General features: G+C 32.6%; 1 protein-coding gene across 3 annotated transcripts in view; it reads right to left on the bottom strand.

Annotated features, from left to right (window-relative positions):
* The window catches only part of RIC-3 (RIC3 acetylcholine receptor chaperone), a 32,373-nt gene extending 23,328 nt beyond the window's left edge, over positions 1-9,045 (bottom strand). For 2 of the 3 annotated variants that reach the window (XM_089704884.1, XM_089704885.1), the window contains exons 1-2: positions 8,561-9,045; positions 7,242-7,550 (exon numbers count right to left, since the gene is read on the bottom strand). In XM_089704884.1, the coding sequence (XP_089561010.1) occupies positions 7,242-7,550; positions 8,561-8,717 (466 nt within the window). In that variant the 5' untranslated portion in view covers positions 8,718-9,045. The remainder of the gene's footprint in view (positions 1-7,241; positions 7,551-8,560) is intronic. The other variant, XM_089704886.1, reaches the window with a different exon arrangement.
* Between the last annotated feature and the right edge of the window lie 10,126 nt (positions 9,046-19,171).

Genomic DNA, 19,171 nt, shown 5'->3' with positions numbered 1-19,171 from the left:
GTTATTTGAATTTAAAGCGCTTATTATTTTCAATTCATCTATATCATTTACAGAAAGTGTTAGTAGAGGTTCGTCTAATCGTCTTCTAGAAAATAACAATTCAAAAATAATACACTAGTTTTAGTCATAAAAACCAAATCATGGTTATTTCATAAACATAAAAACTCACACAATATTAGTAGACACAAATACAAAATAATATAAACATTTCATGATTTATTTCAAACTACAGTAGGTACATGTTAAATTCACAATAATAATAATTAGCTTATTCAGTCAATAGTTATTGTAAGTACATATATTAAAAATTTACTGCCTCTGTCGCTTGTCACTTGGTATATCTGCTTATATTATCTGTGAATCCTTTATCTAAAGTAAAAAATTAAAATGTGTAAAAAATTAAAACATTTCATAATTTATATTTAATTATATTGAAAAAGTACATATCAGTACCTGCATTACATACAGAAAAGGAAGGTAACTTCACCGCTAACCTAATATAGTATCCATAATATTATAGGTAGGAGATATAATATGCGCCAACGCCTTTTCAAACCGCTACCGCTCATGACTTGAAGCCACATAGCGCACAATTTGACCCACTTCGTCAATTGCCGTATTACCTAATTTGTGTATAAACCATATGGGAATCCAAGGTTCGCACGTTAAAACATCACCATACCCTTGTATGCCAATATATTTTTTCATTACGCACATGTTTGTAAATCTATTTTAATACTTGTGACGTCATAACGCCAATGTGTAGTGTGAGAACACTATAATATTGAAGTAGATTAAAGTTATTATCCAGTAAATAGATTACCGGATTATGCCCTGAACGAAATTAAAGTCAATATATTTTTACGTAATATTCAGTAGGAAACAAAGATCCGTTAGAAAATCTATGCATTTTTTCAATTAATCATCAAATACAAGCGTTATCTATTTAGTAATGTACCTATAACTTACATTATTCATTGATTTGAATTTTCAATTATGACGTCACAATATGGCGCTAAGTCGATCCTATTCTAAGTTGCATCGCATACAAATCTAGATTCTACAATTTCAATTTAGAAGATTCTCGAATAAATATTATCATACATCAGCTGCCTGAATAACACTGAAATACCTATGTTTTCGACTTGCATATGTAATCTATATGTATTGTAAATTGTAATTACCCGTTGTAGATGCAGCCATACTGATAAGATAAAGAGCATATTTTGTCCATTTTTATTTCATTCCTTTGTGTTACTTAGTATGAAATCATGTTTTAAATAATATGATTTTAGAATATTGTAAATTTAACTTCGAGCTAACTTTTGATAAGCGGTCCTGAAGACACTTGTTTTTAACATAAAACATATTGATAAAATAGATGTTTTATGTGTAAAATGTGTACACAAAATTAGTTAAATAACCACTTTATGTAATGAAAAAGCTTTTCCAATCAGACTTAAAGTCAATACAGAGTATATTAATTAATGTATTAGCTACTAGATATTCCTATGAATTTATAATCTATTAAACATGTATTGCCTAAATAACCATTCCTTTAGCAATAAAACTTAGTTCCAATTTCCAAATACATATTACAAAGATTCAAAAAAGTGCCAATCATGATTCAAAACGACATCACTTCCATATGAGTGAAAAATACTATACTAATATTATAAAGCTGAAGAGTTTGTTTGTTTGAACGCGCTAATCTCAGAAACTAGGTACTGGTCCGATTTGAAAAATTCTTTCGATGTTAGATAGCCCACTTACAGAGGAAGTTAAGCAATGCAGGTAAAACCGCAGGGCACAGCTAGTCAAGAATAATTAAGTAAAGCTCCATTAATTATGTAGGTATTAAGTCTTAAAGGTTATCTAAATATAGATAAAAATAATATTTAATCATCAAAAGACCTTTCGTCCCAATGGAAAGCATATAGACAATATTCATAAAACGTCATTGACATAATCTGTGGTTAATCAAACTACGCCACAGATCAGTAAATACTGTTTACATTACTCATGCTCTTGTTTTGTAGGTACTGTACGTAGCCAAAAATACATTTCCCACAAAGAAGAGATAACAAAACGCCTGAGAGCACTCGTCGGTTCATCGCCCTAGATCCTAGCAGACGTTAATATTCATGTGTGTATGTCCTTCTTTCATGTCTAAATAGAGTTACGGTTTGAGATGAATTGTTGTGTGAAGATAAGAAATAATTTGGAAAATCCAAAAGTGCACGCCTCATAATTTTTTTTTAATAAATATTTATTAATTATTATTTTTGTTTATTTAATAACAATTAAACCACATCGAATCAGACCCTGAAAAATGAAAGGGTTCTATTCCTGAGCATACTCAAGCGTAAGAGAAAAAAAAAAGACTCGATTAGTAAAGTATTTCGGTCGCTATCGTGTTAACAAGAAAAAGGATCCGCACATACAGACACACGGACGTCCAAGACAGAACTTTTTTAAACTGTTTTTTAACTAGTTTAAATAACAAAAATGACATCAAAAATATCATGAACGTTAAAAATAGTGTTTTTTCTTAATATGTGTGTGTATGTATTATCTTACAAGTGCAATGTATGATACATAAAGACATTTTAAGTTTGAAAAATCAGATGTTTTGCGCGAAGTGACAGTAGTACCCACCTCAACGCTTCGCTTATGAGGCGTGCAATTATCGTAGTTTAAGCGAACCTGCAGATATTAGTAGGTAATTGTATGGGACGAAATATAAATCATTTTAAGTTTATAGTGACTCTTTAATAATTGTCGTGGGTTTTTGAGGTTTGGAATTAAACAAATTAGGTTTAAAGATTTCAATCAATTTATTCGTTTTTTTATTTACACTTTCTAAAATTACTGTTACCAATGAAGATGGCTAATTAAATAGTAACAACGAGAATGTTTGAAGGAAGACAGGAAGAAGAAATTAAAGAAACGGAAAACAAAAACTTAGAACTAAGGTATTATGATGAACGAATAGGCCTTGAAATAGACCTTTGATCTATAACACTGATAAAAAAATACTATTTCCCCAATTATAATATTAGTGCAAAGAGAAGATACCAGCAAAAAATTGAATTAAACAATACGCTACGAATTAAAAATTTCCATAATTTTTGATAACATCGCATCGTCTAAAAGTGATTCTGAACTTTGAATGCAAATCAATCAATAATATAGGAATGAGATAAGGTTGGAAACTATTGCTTTTTACTTTTTAGCAATAATTTGCCATATTTGGTTTAATTACTACGTTTAAAGATTGTACAAATAAAGCATTCTATCAGACATTACACTGCAGAAAAGCTAGTCTTGAAGACTTAGTAACATCTAACTGTTCATGGTTTCGTCACGGTAAAACGAGTGTCACATCACTTAGAATACTTAGACCCATTAGCACATCAGCTATAACTGGCACACTGTGCTTGACAACTTAAAGTATAAAATGTAAAGATTTTAACAGAAATATATCTGAAACTGTAAAGTATAAAATGTGAAGATTTTAAAAAGAAAATAATATGTCGGAAACATCTGAATTCTACTTGGGATTTTTGCTTATCATAATCACGGGACTAAACTAGATAGTGGTTTTTTATTTCAGGTAGAATGTCATGAGACTTATACACAATATAATCCTAGAAAATAAAAGTGATATCAGCTTGTAAATATATAAAAATCAAGATTATCCACACTAATAACGAACTTAGGTACATAATCCCCAAATGAAACCTACCAAATCCTGTACTGCTGAATTGTATTCATTTTCAAATATCATTGTATAAGATATAGCTTTGAATCAGCAATCCCTGATATGTCCCACAACCTTGTTTATCTGATTTAACGATATATCCGATAGGAACTATCAATTTTCAATCTCAATAATTACCTCCCAGACCCGACTACCTAATAAAATTAAAAGCGCGTTTACACCAGCTGACGTCCGTACAAAGCACCACCCAGCACCCATCATTTCCAACAATGTGACACGGTGTCACCACAACATGCAAGCTCTATGTCGCATACGCTTACCGTTAGACGACCTTATTTGGTGACAATGGGTGACCGCCAACAATCATAGGTCTTGCAAACAACACGACAACTAAAAGCTCTTTGATATAACACGATGATAGCAATTTAGTCTATAAGTACTGGAAATACTAGAAGATTTAGAAATTGTAGTACTTGTGCATCTTATGGTGCATTTTTACACTCGTGCGAAAAGCTATGCGAATAACGAACACGCATTTATGTAAAACAGTGCACTGACTATAATTCATTTCATATGCGTTTAAACTTGAAAGTTTTTCGGACATAATCAAAGGGAAGATGAATGTGTGAACAGCGACGACATTCGTATACGAATGTGTAGCCGAATTACCAACACGAATGTGTAACACCTATAGAAAATAAATAACCACTGTAGTACTGTACTGTAGTCAGGTTCGATGAAAAAAATTTAAAATTTGCTCCATGGTCCTCATGGAGGCGCACAAAATTCATGACCGTATTATTTTTATGGCATGATGTATATAATCAAATATTTCAGTGTTATTTGTTTTAAAATATACATTCAATAGGCTAAATTAAACAATCCGCTAAAAACTAGTTTCTAAGCTAACAAGCGTCTTTACGCAACGCTTCGGGGATCGTCAATGACGAATTAAATTATCAAATATATGCAATGTTTATTGTGTTTTGTAATGTTGACAAACTCTTTATTAAATTTAATTGAAGAAATTGCTGTTAAGCAATAAAGCCGCCAATTGCTTAGTATAATATCCTGATTTTGTCAAACTTTGTGTGTGCAATAAAGAGTATATAAATAAATAAATAAATAAATAAATATAAATAAATTGGTAATAAAATCTAGAATAGATGTAAAAGTAAACTGGCATACGGCAATTGAGAAATGTAAGTTTAAAAACCGGAGATTCACCGACAGGGTCAAAATATGTTTAACATTTTATAAAAGACTTTAAAAAGTTCAACTAAGCTATAAATAAATTAAAAAAAAAAAGGTAGTTAATGTTTTAATTCCTACCCTACAGTATTTGAAACCTAAACCTAATATGATACCGTCTCTAACAATCTAGGTACGCCGTACGTATCCTATTTATTTTTATAACTTCCCAAATGCCATACAGTTAAATTTTGTCCACGTTTAAATCGCGAATTTTTTTGGGTCGGCGCATACGAGCCACGGACTACAGCCTACTGATACTGGTACTGGTGGCCAGCAACAACTTCGAATCCCGCCTCGTGATCGATGTTTTTCTATTCTTTAAAAATTTATATTTTTAAAGCATTTCAAAACTACATATAAAATTAAAACAAAATTCAATGTATTCATATAGCCCTACCAACCTGATAATCAGATTACTTGCACATGTGGATTTTTCTAGAAACCCTGTCGGCATTAATTTCGCAGAACTTCAGTGGATCATCAGCTGTAATAGCAACGATTTGCGTAACATGACCATCTGCTAACGCGTACTATAATTAAATTTATTAAAAACATCACATAAGCGTGAATACTGAATACCATTTAAAGTCGTTTATCCAATTTATAAATGCGAAAGTAAATATTTGTTTTACAATAAAATCGTTTTAATATGAAATTACAGTCAAACATTGGGATGTACAATTTGATATTTATATGAATAAATATTTTTATTCAACATGCATCAGTTTAGCTAAACACGATTATGAATTTATAGTTAACTAGCAGTCCGCCCCGGCTTCGCCCGTGGTACATAATATTTACGTTTTCTCTACATAAGAACCATCCTCGTACTTCAAGGAATATAATAAAAAAAGAATTATCGAAATCGGTTCAGCCGTTCTCGAGTTATGCGCTTACCAACACATTTTGCGATTCATTTTTATATATAAGAAGAAGAAGAAGAAGAATCTAGATTCATGTACAATCCTAAATTCCTGAAAAAATATATTCGATAAGTAAAATGTGTACCTTTATTTCCTACTAGAAAATAATGACTTATTCATAACCTTTCATTGTAATAGTTTAAAAATTGAAAGCTCAGCTTCATCACACGGTCTGAATGATACAGACCTTGCATAAAAAGAGAGTTTAATCATTGTTAAGCACTAGATGGAGCAAAGTCAAGCGGTAGTAAATTGCTAATTGAGTAATTATTTTACAACCAAAGGTGATTCGAAATACGTTATTTTGTACCTTCATTTGCATGTAACAAGTATGGTTTACACAATATATATCAGCTGATAATTTAGCTCAATTAACTGAACATACAATGAAATGTAATAAACTAATGTATTTATTTGAACAGATTTACCCACATGTTGCCAAAGAATTCACCGTTTCACAAACATATATACAGAGACCTAAATAATACAATATAAACATGTCCTTAGAATTTAATTATGTACATATATGTCTAAGATAAACTTGTACATGTTCATTATAAAAATATTTACTTGTAAAGCTGTTTGGTTTCTATTTATGATTAATAAATGAGTTCCTACTAAGATAGATTATACCAACATTTATTCATTAGTATTCTTAGGGACATTTTAAATAAAAATTATCTCAATGTACCTACCTAATTTCATAAAAAATGTAGATAGTGTGTTGTTAGTTGTTACATTATGTGTACTTAATAAAATTGGAAAAAAATGATATACCTATACCATATTGATGTCTTATACTTTAATTTTTTGAAGACATGATATTTTAAATACATTTTATATTAAAAATCTTCAAAATTTAGTTCCCATTTCCAAGTTTTAATCTTTATTTGTGAGTTAAAAACTGCACAAACAAAAAACAATCACATGACAACACATTATCATTATGTGCATCATTTGTTATCTTGAGCGAACTGGTTGCTTGTTTAAAATTTTTAATACCTTTGCATGTATTTATTTTTAGAATAAAATTCATATTTTAAATGTTGCTATCTTTCAAATTAATCTATTCGGTCCAAAATGTTAAATTACGAAATTGAGTGAATTCTTCATTCATGAAAAAAAGTACATTATTATGTATTGAAAAGTTTTAATCCTTTTAAGTAATTTGTCACATTATGTGATAGGTTACTTATATTCCTTTACTACTCAAAATACTTCACACAAATGTTAGTAATAAATCATTAAAAATATATGTAGTTACGTTCACTTCCACAAGGTTAATCACAAAATATTAGTCACAAAACACCATGCCGATTCAATACAATCAAACCACTAACAGTCTTGCAGGGTCCATGAGTTGACCGGCGCATGCGGACTCAGGCTGTAGATAGGAACTCCAAAGTGCTCCCGCAAGCACGAACTATTTGTATTCTTTAACGCTTCCACTAGTTTCTTCGTACTCTTGCCGACATTTTCATCCCTCTTTAGAAAAGCTGCGATATCCACACCGCAGCTCTCATTGACTGCTTTACGACATTCCGCAGCAGATTGTGGTGTCGGCTTACTAACTCCCAGCGCGGAGTTGCAGACTTCATTCACTAGCTCGAGTATGGCAACGTCCGTTTGAAATATCACTTCACAGCAGCCTAAATTGCGTGATTAGAAGGTGTTAGCTTAAATAAATACACATTATTCCTCATAGAAATGTTTTTCATAAATGTTAAAATAATTATTAAAACTTTTAAAACTTCAAATGTTCATAACTTTAAGTATTTGAACATTATAGTGAAAAGACTATTAGTTAAATTATTTTATATAACTAATTGATGTCGTTTTTGTAAATATTAAAACAATGTTTATATATTCAAATTAAAATTGGTATAAAATCCACGGAATAAGAAGAGCTTTTAAATATTTTTTTAACAGTTATTTTTTAAAGTAAATGAGTTATTTATAGCTATATTCATTAAATAAATAAAACATTTTGTTGCACACAAAACAGAAAAACCTAAATTTGCAATTTTTCAGCAATGAAACATGCAATAAAAATTATTATAATTATAAACCAGATTGGAGACATTATTAATTATAACAATTCACATTACAAATTGTGGTCTATTAATTAAAACCTACTATACAGCTTAATATCATTAAAATTTTAAATTTACAATTTATTTTCCTTGTATAATCATATTTCATACATTAACAATATCCAAAAATGGATCATTTAAAATATTTCATAGCAGTTGTAATTTTTTCACAAGTTCGGATAGCTAATTAGATAATAATAACCATAAAAAGTGATTTTAAACATTGGCAAGTACATGAATAAGACCTATGTGTGCGATTTTTCCTAGTTACACAATTATCTAGCACATTCCAATCAGATCTCGTGTAAACATTAATACTCAGTCAACAACTGGACCGCAACTCTTATTTGCATAGCTATGTCTTTTCATACGTAAACAAACGCTTCGGAAATTTTCAACATACGTATTTTATTCTAAAAATTACGATAACTTCGCTAATTTATTGTCTAATTTACGCCTCTAATACGAAATTACGGACGTATAATTAGACTTACTAACGCTTCACTAGCACTAGGTCGCAGTGCAGCGATATTGACATTGAGCTAGAGTTAAAAATACCTATTTACCTGCCTCCCGGTCGAACTTGTTCGGCTTTAGCTGCTCCTGCGTGTGGCCCAGGATCAGAGGAGACAGGATTCTGGGCCACAACACTGCGAAACATCCCACAACAATCACTAAAACGAACATCGTCTTTCGCGGACCTAAAACCTCGTCGTTCGCCATTATCTCGTCGTGTTTTCGTATCGTTATTCACGCACAGAGCCGGTCGCACTCTACGGGAACATATTCGTGTGTGATATAAATAAAGTTTTCCTTCGTTTCATCCACGAGAAAGTGCAGAGCGACGCAATGACAGCTGTCAGACACCCTCCGCCCCGCGGTACGGGAGCGATCGGAAAATCGTACGCGAATTTATTACGGGAGCGTTTGCCGGTTTCCTTCTTCGATCTTCTTTAGTAGAACGCCGATGGATTGAGCTGGCTCGATGTGACACAGCCGTATATAATATTCAATCAGCTATGCCGACATCTTGCCTTCCCAGCCACCGGCTTGTAGAGTAGTGAAATCGTCGGTCCGGTCACTAGATTAGTTCAAATATTGACAGAGTAAATTATCGTTTGACGGGCGAGCGTGCGGCGCTCGCGGGCAGAACTCGGTACAATATGCCTGGGCGCGAAGGCGGCGCTGGCTAATAACCCTTCCCCACCGCGGCATGGTCTACGCGCGCAAGATGAATACCAATTAGCCGCACCGTAGGTATTTGTCATTAGATGGTGTCTTATGGAGTAAGGTACTCCCTAACCCATGAAGTACTTTTCCACCAACTTCCACGTGAAGCCTATTTGAATTATAAAACTGGCTACCGTCACACCCAACTCATAACGGGTGACGCATAATCGCTTGTATTCGTTTCTCCGTGCCTGACTATATAATATGTACTTATTACAGGTTTTATACTATTTAAACATGTTTAAAATGCTACTGCTTACATAAAGAATAACATTAAATAAGATTTTATTATTATGTAGTACAAACAATGTGGTTGTATGAAGTGTAGTCTTATTGGATGGAGAACGAGATTTTTGAAATCTAAGAACCACAATTTGTATTAAATTTCTCGACATTTTATGGAGAAAACAAGCAATGTACTATTTGTATGATACACTAGCGGTCCGCCCCGGCTTCGCCCGTGGTACATAATATTTACGTTTTCTCTACATAAGAACCATCCTCGTACTTCAAGGAATATAATAAAAAAAGAATTATCGAAATCGGTTCAGCCGTTCTCGAGTTATGCGCTTACCAACACATTTTGCGATTCATTTTTAGGGTTCCGTAGCCAAAATGGCAAAAACGGAACCCTTATAGTTTCGTCATGTCCGTCTGTCCGTCTGTCCGTCTGTCCGTCTGTCACAGCCGATTTACTCGGAAACTATAAGTACTACAGTGATGAAATTTGATGGGAATATGTGTTGTATGAACCGCTACAAAAATATGACACTAAATAGTAAAAAAAAGAATTGGGGGTGGGGCCCCCCATACATGTAACTGAGGGATGAAATTTTTTTTTTCGATGTACATACCCGTGTGGGGTATCAATGGAAAGGTCTTTTAAAATGATATAAAGTTTTCTAAAAAACATTTTTCTTAAAGTGAACGGTTTTTGAGATATCAGCTCTCAAAGTCGTAAAAAGTATGTCCCCCCCCCTCTATTTTTATAACTACGGGGTATAAAATTCTAAAAAAAATAGAGGTGATGCATGCTAATTAACTCTTTCAACGATTTTTGGTTTGATCAAAGTATCTCTTATAGTTTTTGAGATAGGTTGATTTAACTGTAATTTATTATATTTGCTGCTACGGAACCCTTTGTGCGCGAGCCCGACTCGCACTTGGCCGGTTTTATTATATATAAGAAGATATCTTATATATAAAAATGAATCGCAAAATGTGTTGGTAAGCGCATAACTCGAGAACGGCTGAACCGATTTCGATAATTCTTTTTTTATTATATTCCTTGAAGTACGAGGATGGTTCTTATGTAGAGAAAACGTAAACATGTACCACGGGCGAAGCCGGGGCGGACCGCTAGTTCTGTGCCTCCAGTGAATAAGGGAGTAAGACGAGTTATTCCCTTTGGTTTTTATTGCACCATTGGATTCAGCTCGTCAAAATACACAACATATCAAAAGGTCATATCTCTAGCTGCGTCCTAACCCATTTTTTCGAATGACCCAAACGGTATAAGTAGGGTGTGATTAACGGTATAAGTTGCCTTATCCATCATTTTAGGCAATCGCAAAGGAACTATTCGTCTCGAGTCAAAAGTACCCACGAACACAAAGACGTATGTGTAGTTATACTTTTTGAATAAAGACTTAATTCATTTTGTTCCATCAGTCCTAACACTATTTTAGTATAAACGCATTTGTGTCATTTTTCTAACATGAGCATAAAGGAACAACTCTTTTAGTGTCATTGGTTCAAGTGACGACATGAGATAGTTTGGCATTAATGCCGTGTTGCTATTGGTCTATTAATTGAATACTGCACGGAAACAACACACCATACCTATTCCTTATTATTTTTAAATCGTTTTTTTTCAATAAATCTCCAACAACAAATCTTTATATTTTTTAAAAAAGGTATTTATCAGTTAACTTGGGATACTAATATATTTCTATGGAAATTAACTATTTTTTGCAATAGATATTAAAAATACAGTTAACACATTATTAATGTGCACACTTAAAGTGCATTTAATGATATTATACTCTTTGTTTATATAAATACAGAACGATAATTGAATCATCTAAAAAAAGCCAACAAAATGTTAAACTTATATTTTCTTCTTAAATAATTGGGTAAGTTTAAAAAAAAAAACTCGTTTTTATTTTCTTTTTTTAAATTATCTAACTACAATAATCAAGACAATAATATTATAGTCTATAATAGTCGCATAAAAAAAGTATTTATAACCAGGCTTGACAATAATTATGAATATTGTTTTCTCCGTATATAGCGTTTTAGCCACTGTGCTTTGGTAATTTGCCTTTTTTATAGGAAAAAAATCCGCAATATCGATACTTCTTTGGTCCTGCATTTTCGTAAACATTTTATGAATACTCTGGTACCACATATTTTGAAAAAATTGGGCTATTGTCACGTAGAGTCTCTTCAAAGTGCGTGCCACAAGTCGTATTTGCATCCAAGGCACCTTCAAATCTGTGCTTAATTTTGCATAAAATCTTTGCGGCTCATTGTATTTTCTTTATTTATCTACATTATATTGATATTATATGATATAGACATTGTTAAAATTCTATATCATGCCGTAAAAAATCGCCACTGACCACCTATAACTTTTCCTGTATTAACTGAACATACAGGAATATGGTTTTCGGTCTTCTCTTATCTCCTTATAGTGCTTGTATCCTCAATGTATACCACCATGACATTGTGGCGTTGCCACTTTTATAATCTATATTTTACGAAACGGAACGCACTTGATCGAATTTTAAATTGATTCGACGATTAATTTTCACTAGGACAATAGTTAATACGCAAAACGCAATACGCAGTTGATACGTATTTAATACCAATACTCAATGATTGTCTCCTGCTAACCTGTACAGACTAGGCTCATTGTGGTGACTGGTGAAACATTGTATAAGTAGCATTAACAACATAGTACTGTATTATTGAAAGATCGATTAAACGTTTATTTTACAATCTACGACTTTCATTATACATGGGTAACAAAACCCCATAACATATTCGGTTTTACTCCGGACAACATCTTCAGCCACCCAATCCCCTTGCTTGAAGTCCAAATCCAGCGAAGGACAATAATCGTCATTTACTAAAATTGAAGGTTTTTCGTCCTAGTATAAAAGTTGTCTGGATCCCATTTTATACACAATATATAGTATAATACTATAGATATCATGTGAAACGTGACTTGGAAAAAAATTATTCAAATAAATCACAAAATAAAAATTTGAAACAATCTTAAAAGTTACGAAAAGCCCAATTATACGTCAAAATGACGCACAACATCCTCTTTACAACCAAATGGCGGAATTTACCTGGATGAGCCAACTATGTACTGCTAGGTCTCGACGGCTAATAAGTTGGTTCTGGATTTTGCAGCGATTCGATGGTAAATATAAAAGAGTTCATACGTCAAATTTACGTAGATTGGACTTCTAGGGTTAAATGCATAAATACCTAAATGTTGTTTTGTTTTTATTATCTAATAACGATAAAAAAACCCGTTGATTTCATTCGTTTTTCAAGCTACGTGCATAGTTTTTCCACTAAAATGCCTCAATTGAGTCATAAAGTACACAAATTTCAAGCATAATAAGTCACATCATTTCTATAAAACCAAAACTGGCAATAATATAAGTCGTGTTGTGCGATTATGAACATAGTGCATAAGGGCATAAGTCGTTATATTGCAAAGAGTAAAAAAAAAATTATGTGAATACATTAAGTTATTCCATGAAGTACTCGTTCATAAGGCCACAACTACAAAAAAACACGAAAAAAGTATATTTATGGGGTTGTTACAATATGTGTTCCTATGTAAAAATATAGTCTAACATCACATCTTACACATACAAGCTTAAAATTTTGAATTACTAAAGATTTAGTATTGATATACAGTTTTTTGTCTCTCCTGAAAAGTGCTGTTTTTGAGTTATTCCCTTATTCACTGGAGGCACAGAGTTATAATATAAAAATGAATCGCAAAATGTGTTGGTAAGCGCATAACTCGAGAACGGCTGAACCGATTTCGATAATTCTTTTTTTATTATATTCCTTGAAGTACGAGGATTGTTCTTATGTAGAGAAAACGTAAACATGTACCACGGGCGAAGCCGGGGCGGACCGCTAGTATTATAATATTTTCAAATTTCAGTTTTCACATTTTACTGTGAAACTGTCCTTTCATGAAAAAACTACGCGGCTAAAATTTTTATACAGATAAATTACATATATATGGAATATCTGGGAATATCTTAGCATGTTAAATATATACATAAAATGTAATCCCTGAAAATTATGTATAATTATGTGTAGCTATGGAAATCTACGTACATATACAACTTAAGTGTAAATAGTTTTTCGTTTGTAACTACTTACTTTGTAGGAAGCTAATTGTAACGGAATCTATTTGAAATATAACCGGCGATTCTTCGTTCCTTCGTTCTCGTTTATCAAAAAAGATATTTAAATAAAATAAAAATCATAGTTAAAAGGAAAAATAAAAGACATGTTTTTTGGAAGTTATGGATGTATGAACATAATTCACCTTCCAATAAAGAAGAGAATGGGTTGACTTTTTCGTACTGCTTTAAAAAAAGCTTTGAGTAAAAAAGTAGCTATCCTGTAATAGAAAAGTAGGAAGGAAAGACTCAGGATACCATTTTGGCTCTCATAAATTATATGTATCACAAAAAATAACATACAAAACAGTTCTCATCGAAATTCTGAAGTTATGTAACGTAACGGCACCAGTCTTGTACAGATTAAGGAAAAAATTGAAGTTTTTTGCAAATTTCTCGTAGGTTTTTTAACTTTATTGGATATTGTTTAGTTATACCTTTAGTTCTATGTTAGTTTAACGTAACCAATGTTAGAAAAAAGATTACAATGCATAAATAATGAAGTTATTTATAAATTAAAAAACCACTTTTTTGCACCAGTGTTGGACAGTGAAAAATCTAATGATGGACACCCAGTTTTGGGCAACATCCAGTTATGAACACCCATTTATGGACTGTACCTAATATCGTTTTTCCAGTTATTTACACTTGGAGAAGACTTATAGTTATCAATAGAATCTTGAAAATGATGATTGGAATACAATAAATCTGAGATGTATTTATAAAAAATAGTACTTATTAATTATTTTGCATACTTATAATATTTAAAACAGTCTTAATTTCCATCTTCTAGGCAAAAATTGGACAAATGCATCGTTAAATACGAGTTATGTCCGTTAAGAAACACCAATATGGTTTTTTTCTCAATAAGTCAGGGATGAAAAATACAACTAAAAAAAGTACTGCCATTCCATCCATTTTGGGACTTCTTCTTCTTCGTCATATCACTCTAGGGGGCAGATGTTACCCTCTTCACGATGTTCCGCCATATCTCTCTGTTTCCTGGCATTCCGCTACACTCGTGAAGTGAATCGCCAATCCGAATCCGCCAGCAGCCTTAATCTGATCGGTCCATCGATATGGATTACAAATTGTAGCACGAGGCAAAAAGCTTTTTTTAAACTGTTGTCAAGATGGTGTGGATGAAATTTAAGCGTGTGTGCTATATGGTGGTGGAATTTAGCAGCAGACAACGATCCAAACAGTTCATCAGAGAACTCTCTATGATAGATGCGTTACAATACGCATAAGTATGCGACTTCTCTACGCAGTGATAGAGAATGAAGCCGAGAACGAGTCGCACAGCACATAATGACCCATTGTTCTAAAATATATTCTTCATGTTTAGATAGTTATTATGTTGTTGGACACATTAGTATAATTTTAACAAAAAATATCAATGTCCATTATAGGAACCAAAGCAAATCCAGTCATGGACAATTGTTGTACAATATTGGAACCCTTTGTTTGAAATGGTCGTGATAGGTATATTATTAATCAGAAAGAAAAGACAATACAGAAAAGCGCATGTAATTAATACCTTTAAAAAAAGTTTATTTTCGACATATGTCCATAAATGGATATATCCATAGAATTAAATCCAGTTATGGACACTGATGAATTTTATTTAAACAACATAACCTATCATGATACTAAATCGTGTAATATTTCGTACACTTAACTACTATAAATAAAAGTAATATCAAATTTTGCTGACATTTATACAAAAATTCTTATAACCAAAATTGTGTCCTCACTTCCTTAAGGATTTTCTTAGTAAAAACGGATTTCTTCGAAACGAGTCGCAGCAACTAAACATAACGTTCTGCCATCTTCAAACATTTTGGCCGAATAAGATGAAATGTCGTATTTTGATAGCTTATGAACCAAACTTTTATTTTAAGTATTGCCAAATTATATAACGTTAATTTTGGTCTTAATATTTAAATTTAATATTTATTTTGTCCATTACTGGATGCTTGTCCACGACTGGTGCCGTTACCTTATAGCTATTTCAGGCGAGATAAATAATTCAGGATGATATCAGTTTTCAGTAAGCAAGCAATGAAGTTAGAAAAAATAAAGGTATTCCTAAAATTTGCAAAATTAACCACCATCTACCATAGAAATCGTCAAACATAGATATTTCCAATCCAACTATAATATTATATACTTAATATTTTGATCAAACAATGATGAAGTGAAACAATATCACCTTTATACGTTAATTTAAAAGATAAGACTTTCTCACGAATAAAACAAACTTCCCTTCATCGGTTCTAACTTCTTTATCCGCACCCCTTAGGATGCGTTTCCTTTCCTCTACAAAAGTAAACATATCTTATATCCTGCATGTTTAAATTTATTAAATGTTTATCCTTGTTTACCTAAGTTGTTTACCTACCATTGAATATTGATTGAGAAGGTGCACAGATAAAATTAACTAACCAGTATTAAAAATTGTTTAGAAGGTATACGCGCTTTATAGACTAAAAAAATTCATGAATTGAGAACTTCAACTCAAACTGTAATTACTGTAATCATAGAATTTGCATGTCTGCTTACATATTTTTATTATTTAGGTACACATTTTATTCCTTGTCGAACATCGCAGGCGGTGCAACGAAGGAAGAACGAGGAATAAAGCTAAGGAATAAAGTCAATTTTATTATTATTACATAAATTTATTATTTAAAGTCTGCTTTCAGGCCATGCTGCATATGTTTTCAGGTCAGATCCAAGAATGTGTAGAAAATAAAATATAATACTCATAACCTTTGTAAAAACAGTTGTTTTTTACGTGTCGTATGTACTACCTTTACATCTGCATATCATTGGTGTCTTTAAAGGAAGACACGACGAGACGATATAGGAAGTAGGAACCGTCATGCTCGCTATAGTAAGTAGTCAAATAATTTCTGGAAAACTCCAATACTTAAGGCAGCAAAACGTAGCTCAAAGCCTTTACTATGGGACAATCACCATTTCGATATACCATTTGTATGCAATGCGCATACATCCCTTGTACAAACAATAGGCTGGTAGCGCTCCTTTCCACGCAGGAAACGTCGCACGCGCAGCAACTACGAAGTGAGTTGCCATATATAAAGCGTCTACCTGGATGCAAGAGACAGCGGCCATAAACACGGGACATCCTGGTTAGTTTCCGGTGAAGTTTTGGTTCATTGCGGAAATGCGTGATTCAAATTTAAGTTGCGCGATTTCCGTATTCTATTTTCGTTTTAACGGTTAGGCCTTTTGTATTCTAAAGCTTTTTTAAATATATAAAAATAGTAATTATGCCTGGATGAAAGACTCTTAGCTAAGCGGATTGAGATTACATTACAATAGAATGTACCCAGTAGTAACACTTCATCTTCATCTTGTGCTCATCCTGTGCCTATCTCTAATGTCCATTTGGCTGGTCCTCGAGAGCAGCAGTAGTAAAACTATGATTTAAATCTACTTTTTGTGTATAAAATATAAATTCACGCAGGATCAATAACAAAACAGTAGGTGCCAGTAGATAGGTTATGGGCAGGTATATATGTCTGCCTATACCCTACAATATACATACTGCCTATATATATAGCAGGCACTTAAAATTTGCAATCAACATATAAAATAACCTCTATCCTCTAACCTCTATTAATTTCAGATCTGTTCAAAAGATTTACAGCTGTCAAATTTTAAATCTCGATAAATTTGTTTTCATAATTTAAACTTCATAGTTTAGCAGTTAACACCATCGAGATAGAATGTACTACGTACTAGAGAGGCGATCGCTACTACACTCTCTTTAACACGAGCTAGAGGTAAGAATCACAAGTCTCTTTAGTCTGTGTCGGACTGTGCCCCCCGCTTGCCGCGTCAACACGTGTTATTGCTCTGTTCAAAATGCCTTCGTGTTTGCTTAGATATTGTTTTAACAGTTCCCATAATACAAACAAAGCCCGAGGAGTGACTTTTCACCAGTAAGTTTCCTTATTATGAGTAAGTCATGCATTTTACTAATATTGTTATCATTTTGCGAAAAATCACCACGCGTTCTGCGTTTCGCGCCATTTTTCATAGACTAACAGCACAGACGTGACACTATCGATGAGTCTGTTAAAAAAATGTAACTGGATTTTTTTAACTATGTATATACAATATCTACTAGGAAAGATTACCGTGGTGTAGTACCTAAATATTTATACTTTTACCCGACTACGCAAAGTAAAACGGTAGGTTATATTAAGTAATATTTATTTATTTACCTATTTTTATTTATTAAAAAAAGCCTAATCAATAGTTGTTCCAATAGGATTTATAAATTATTATGCACAACAATTACAAATAAACACAACATTCACAGAAACTAATACAGTAAAAGTTCCTTAATCGCGCTTCCTTTATTCGTGTTTTCACTATTCGCGGATTAAAAAAATGCGACCCAATTTCTATATTCACGACTAAAAATTTTTTTTTATTCGCGGATTTAATAAGTACATACATAATAATAAAATTATTCCAATAGGTATCTTACCCAATATCCTTGTCAAATGGACTAATAAGAAAGTAAAATAGATCTTATAACAAGTTTGCCTAAAGTACATAATATTATGTTCTTAAATGATATCGCCGAGGCCTTTGACACAAGCCGCCTTTGTCGCAAGCCACCTCTGCAGCGATTGATGTTTTTGAGAATGTAAATAAACAGAATGGAAGCAACCTTATAACTCAATAAATAAAGTATATTTTTAAATGTAGTTCCGTTTATAGTAAAGTTACAAAAATTGTGATCGAGTAAGGGGGCGTCCATAAATTACGTGAGGTGTTTTTTAAAATTTTCTGCACCTCCCTCCCCCCCTGGTGAGACGTCGTGAGAATTTATTCAACCCCTCCCCCATCCTCGAATCTCGCGTGAGATTTTTCAAAATGTGAGTTTCTTATACGTAAACGCCATCAACATTGAATCATCGTATCCATTTAAATTACATCATGAAGCAAAAACTGATAAAACTATTGATTACTACACAAAACGACAAAAGTTTAATAAATTGATATTATTTAAAGGAAATTAAAATACATAGTTTAATATAAAATCCTCGTTTTATTAATTCCCTAGTATCAGTACCACCAGATAGTACCGAGTAAACAGATTGCACAATGTGTCGCATCTGCACGCATTGCTTAATCTTTGAACTTGAAGCCACGCCTCGCTCGTTCCACACGTACCCCACCACATCGGCCGCGCGCAATGTTTTTGTTTGGAATAACCCCTCTAGTAATATATCTCGATGGTTAACACATTGCAATTTTACGAGCCACGTTAATTATTATGAGATGAACATTAGGTCACTTCACGAATTTTAATGGAATGTGTCTATGTACCTACAACTGTTTAAATTCCCTTCGCAATTCGCATATTAGGTACCTAGCCTAGTATTCTATTTTTTTAAGATTTTTACTTTATCAACTCGTCAATCGTAATTCTTATTGGCCATTTTCATAAATCCA

This window comes from Colias philodice, chromosome 16 (assembly GCF_061535455.1).
Source record: "Colias philodice isolate Cphi_HAF_F1 chromosome 16, ilColPhil1 Martin Lab GWU primary, whole genome shotgun sequence".
NCBI classification, from domain to species: domain Eukaryota; kingdom Metazoa; phylum Arthropoda; class Insecta; order Lepidoptera; family Pieridae; genus Colias; species Colias philodice.
This window is presented reverse-complemented; position numbering and strand designations above follow the sequence as displayed.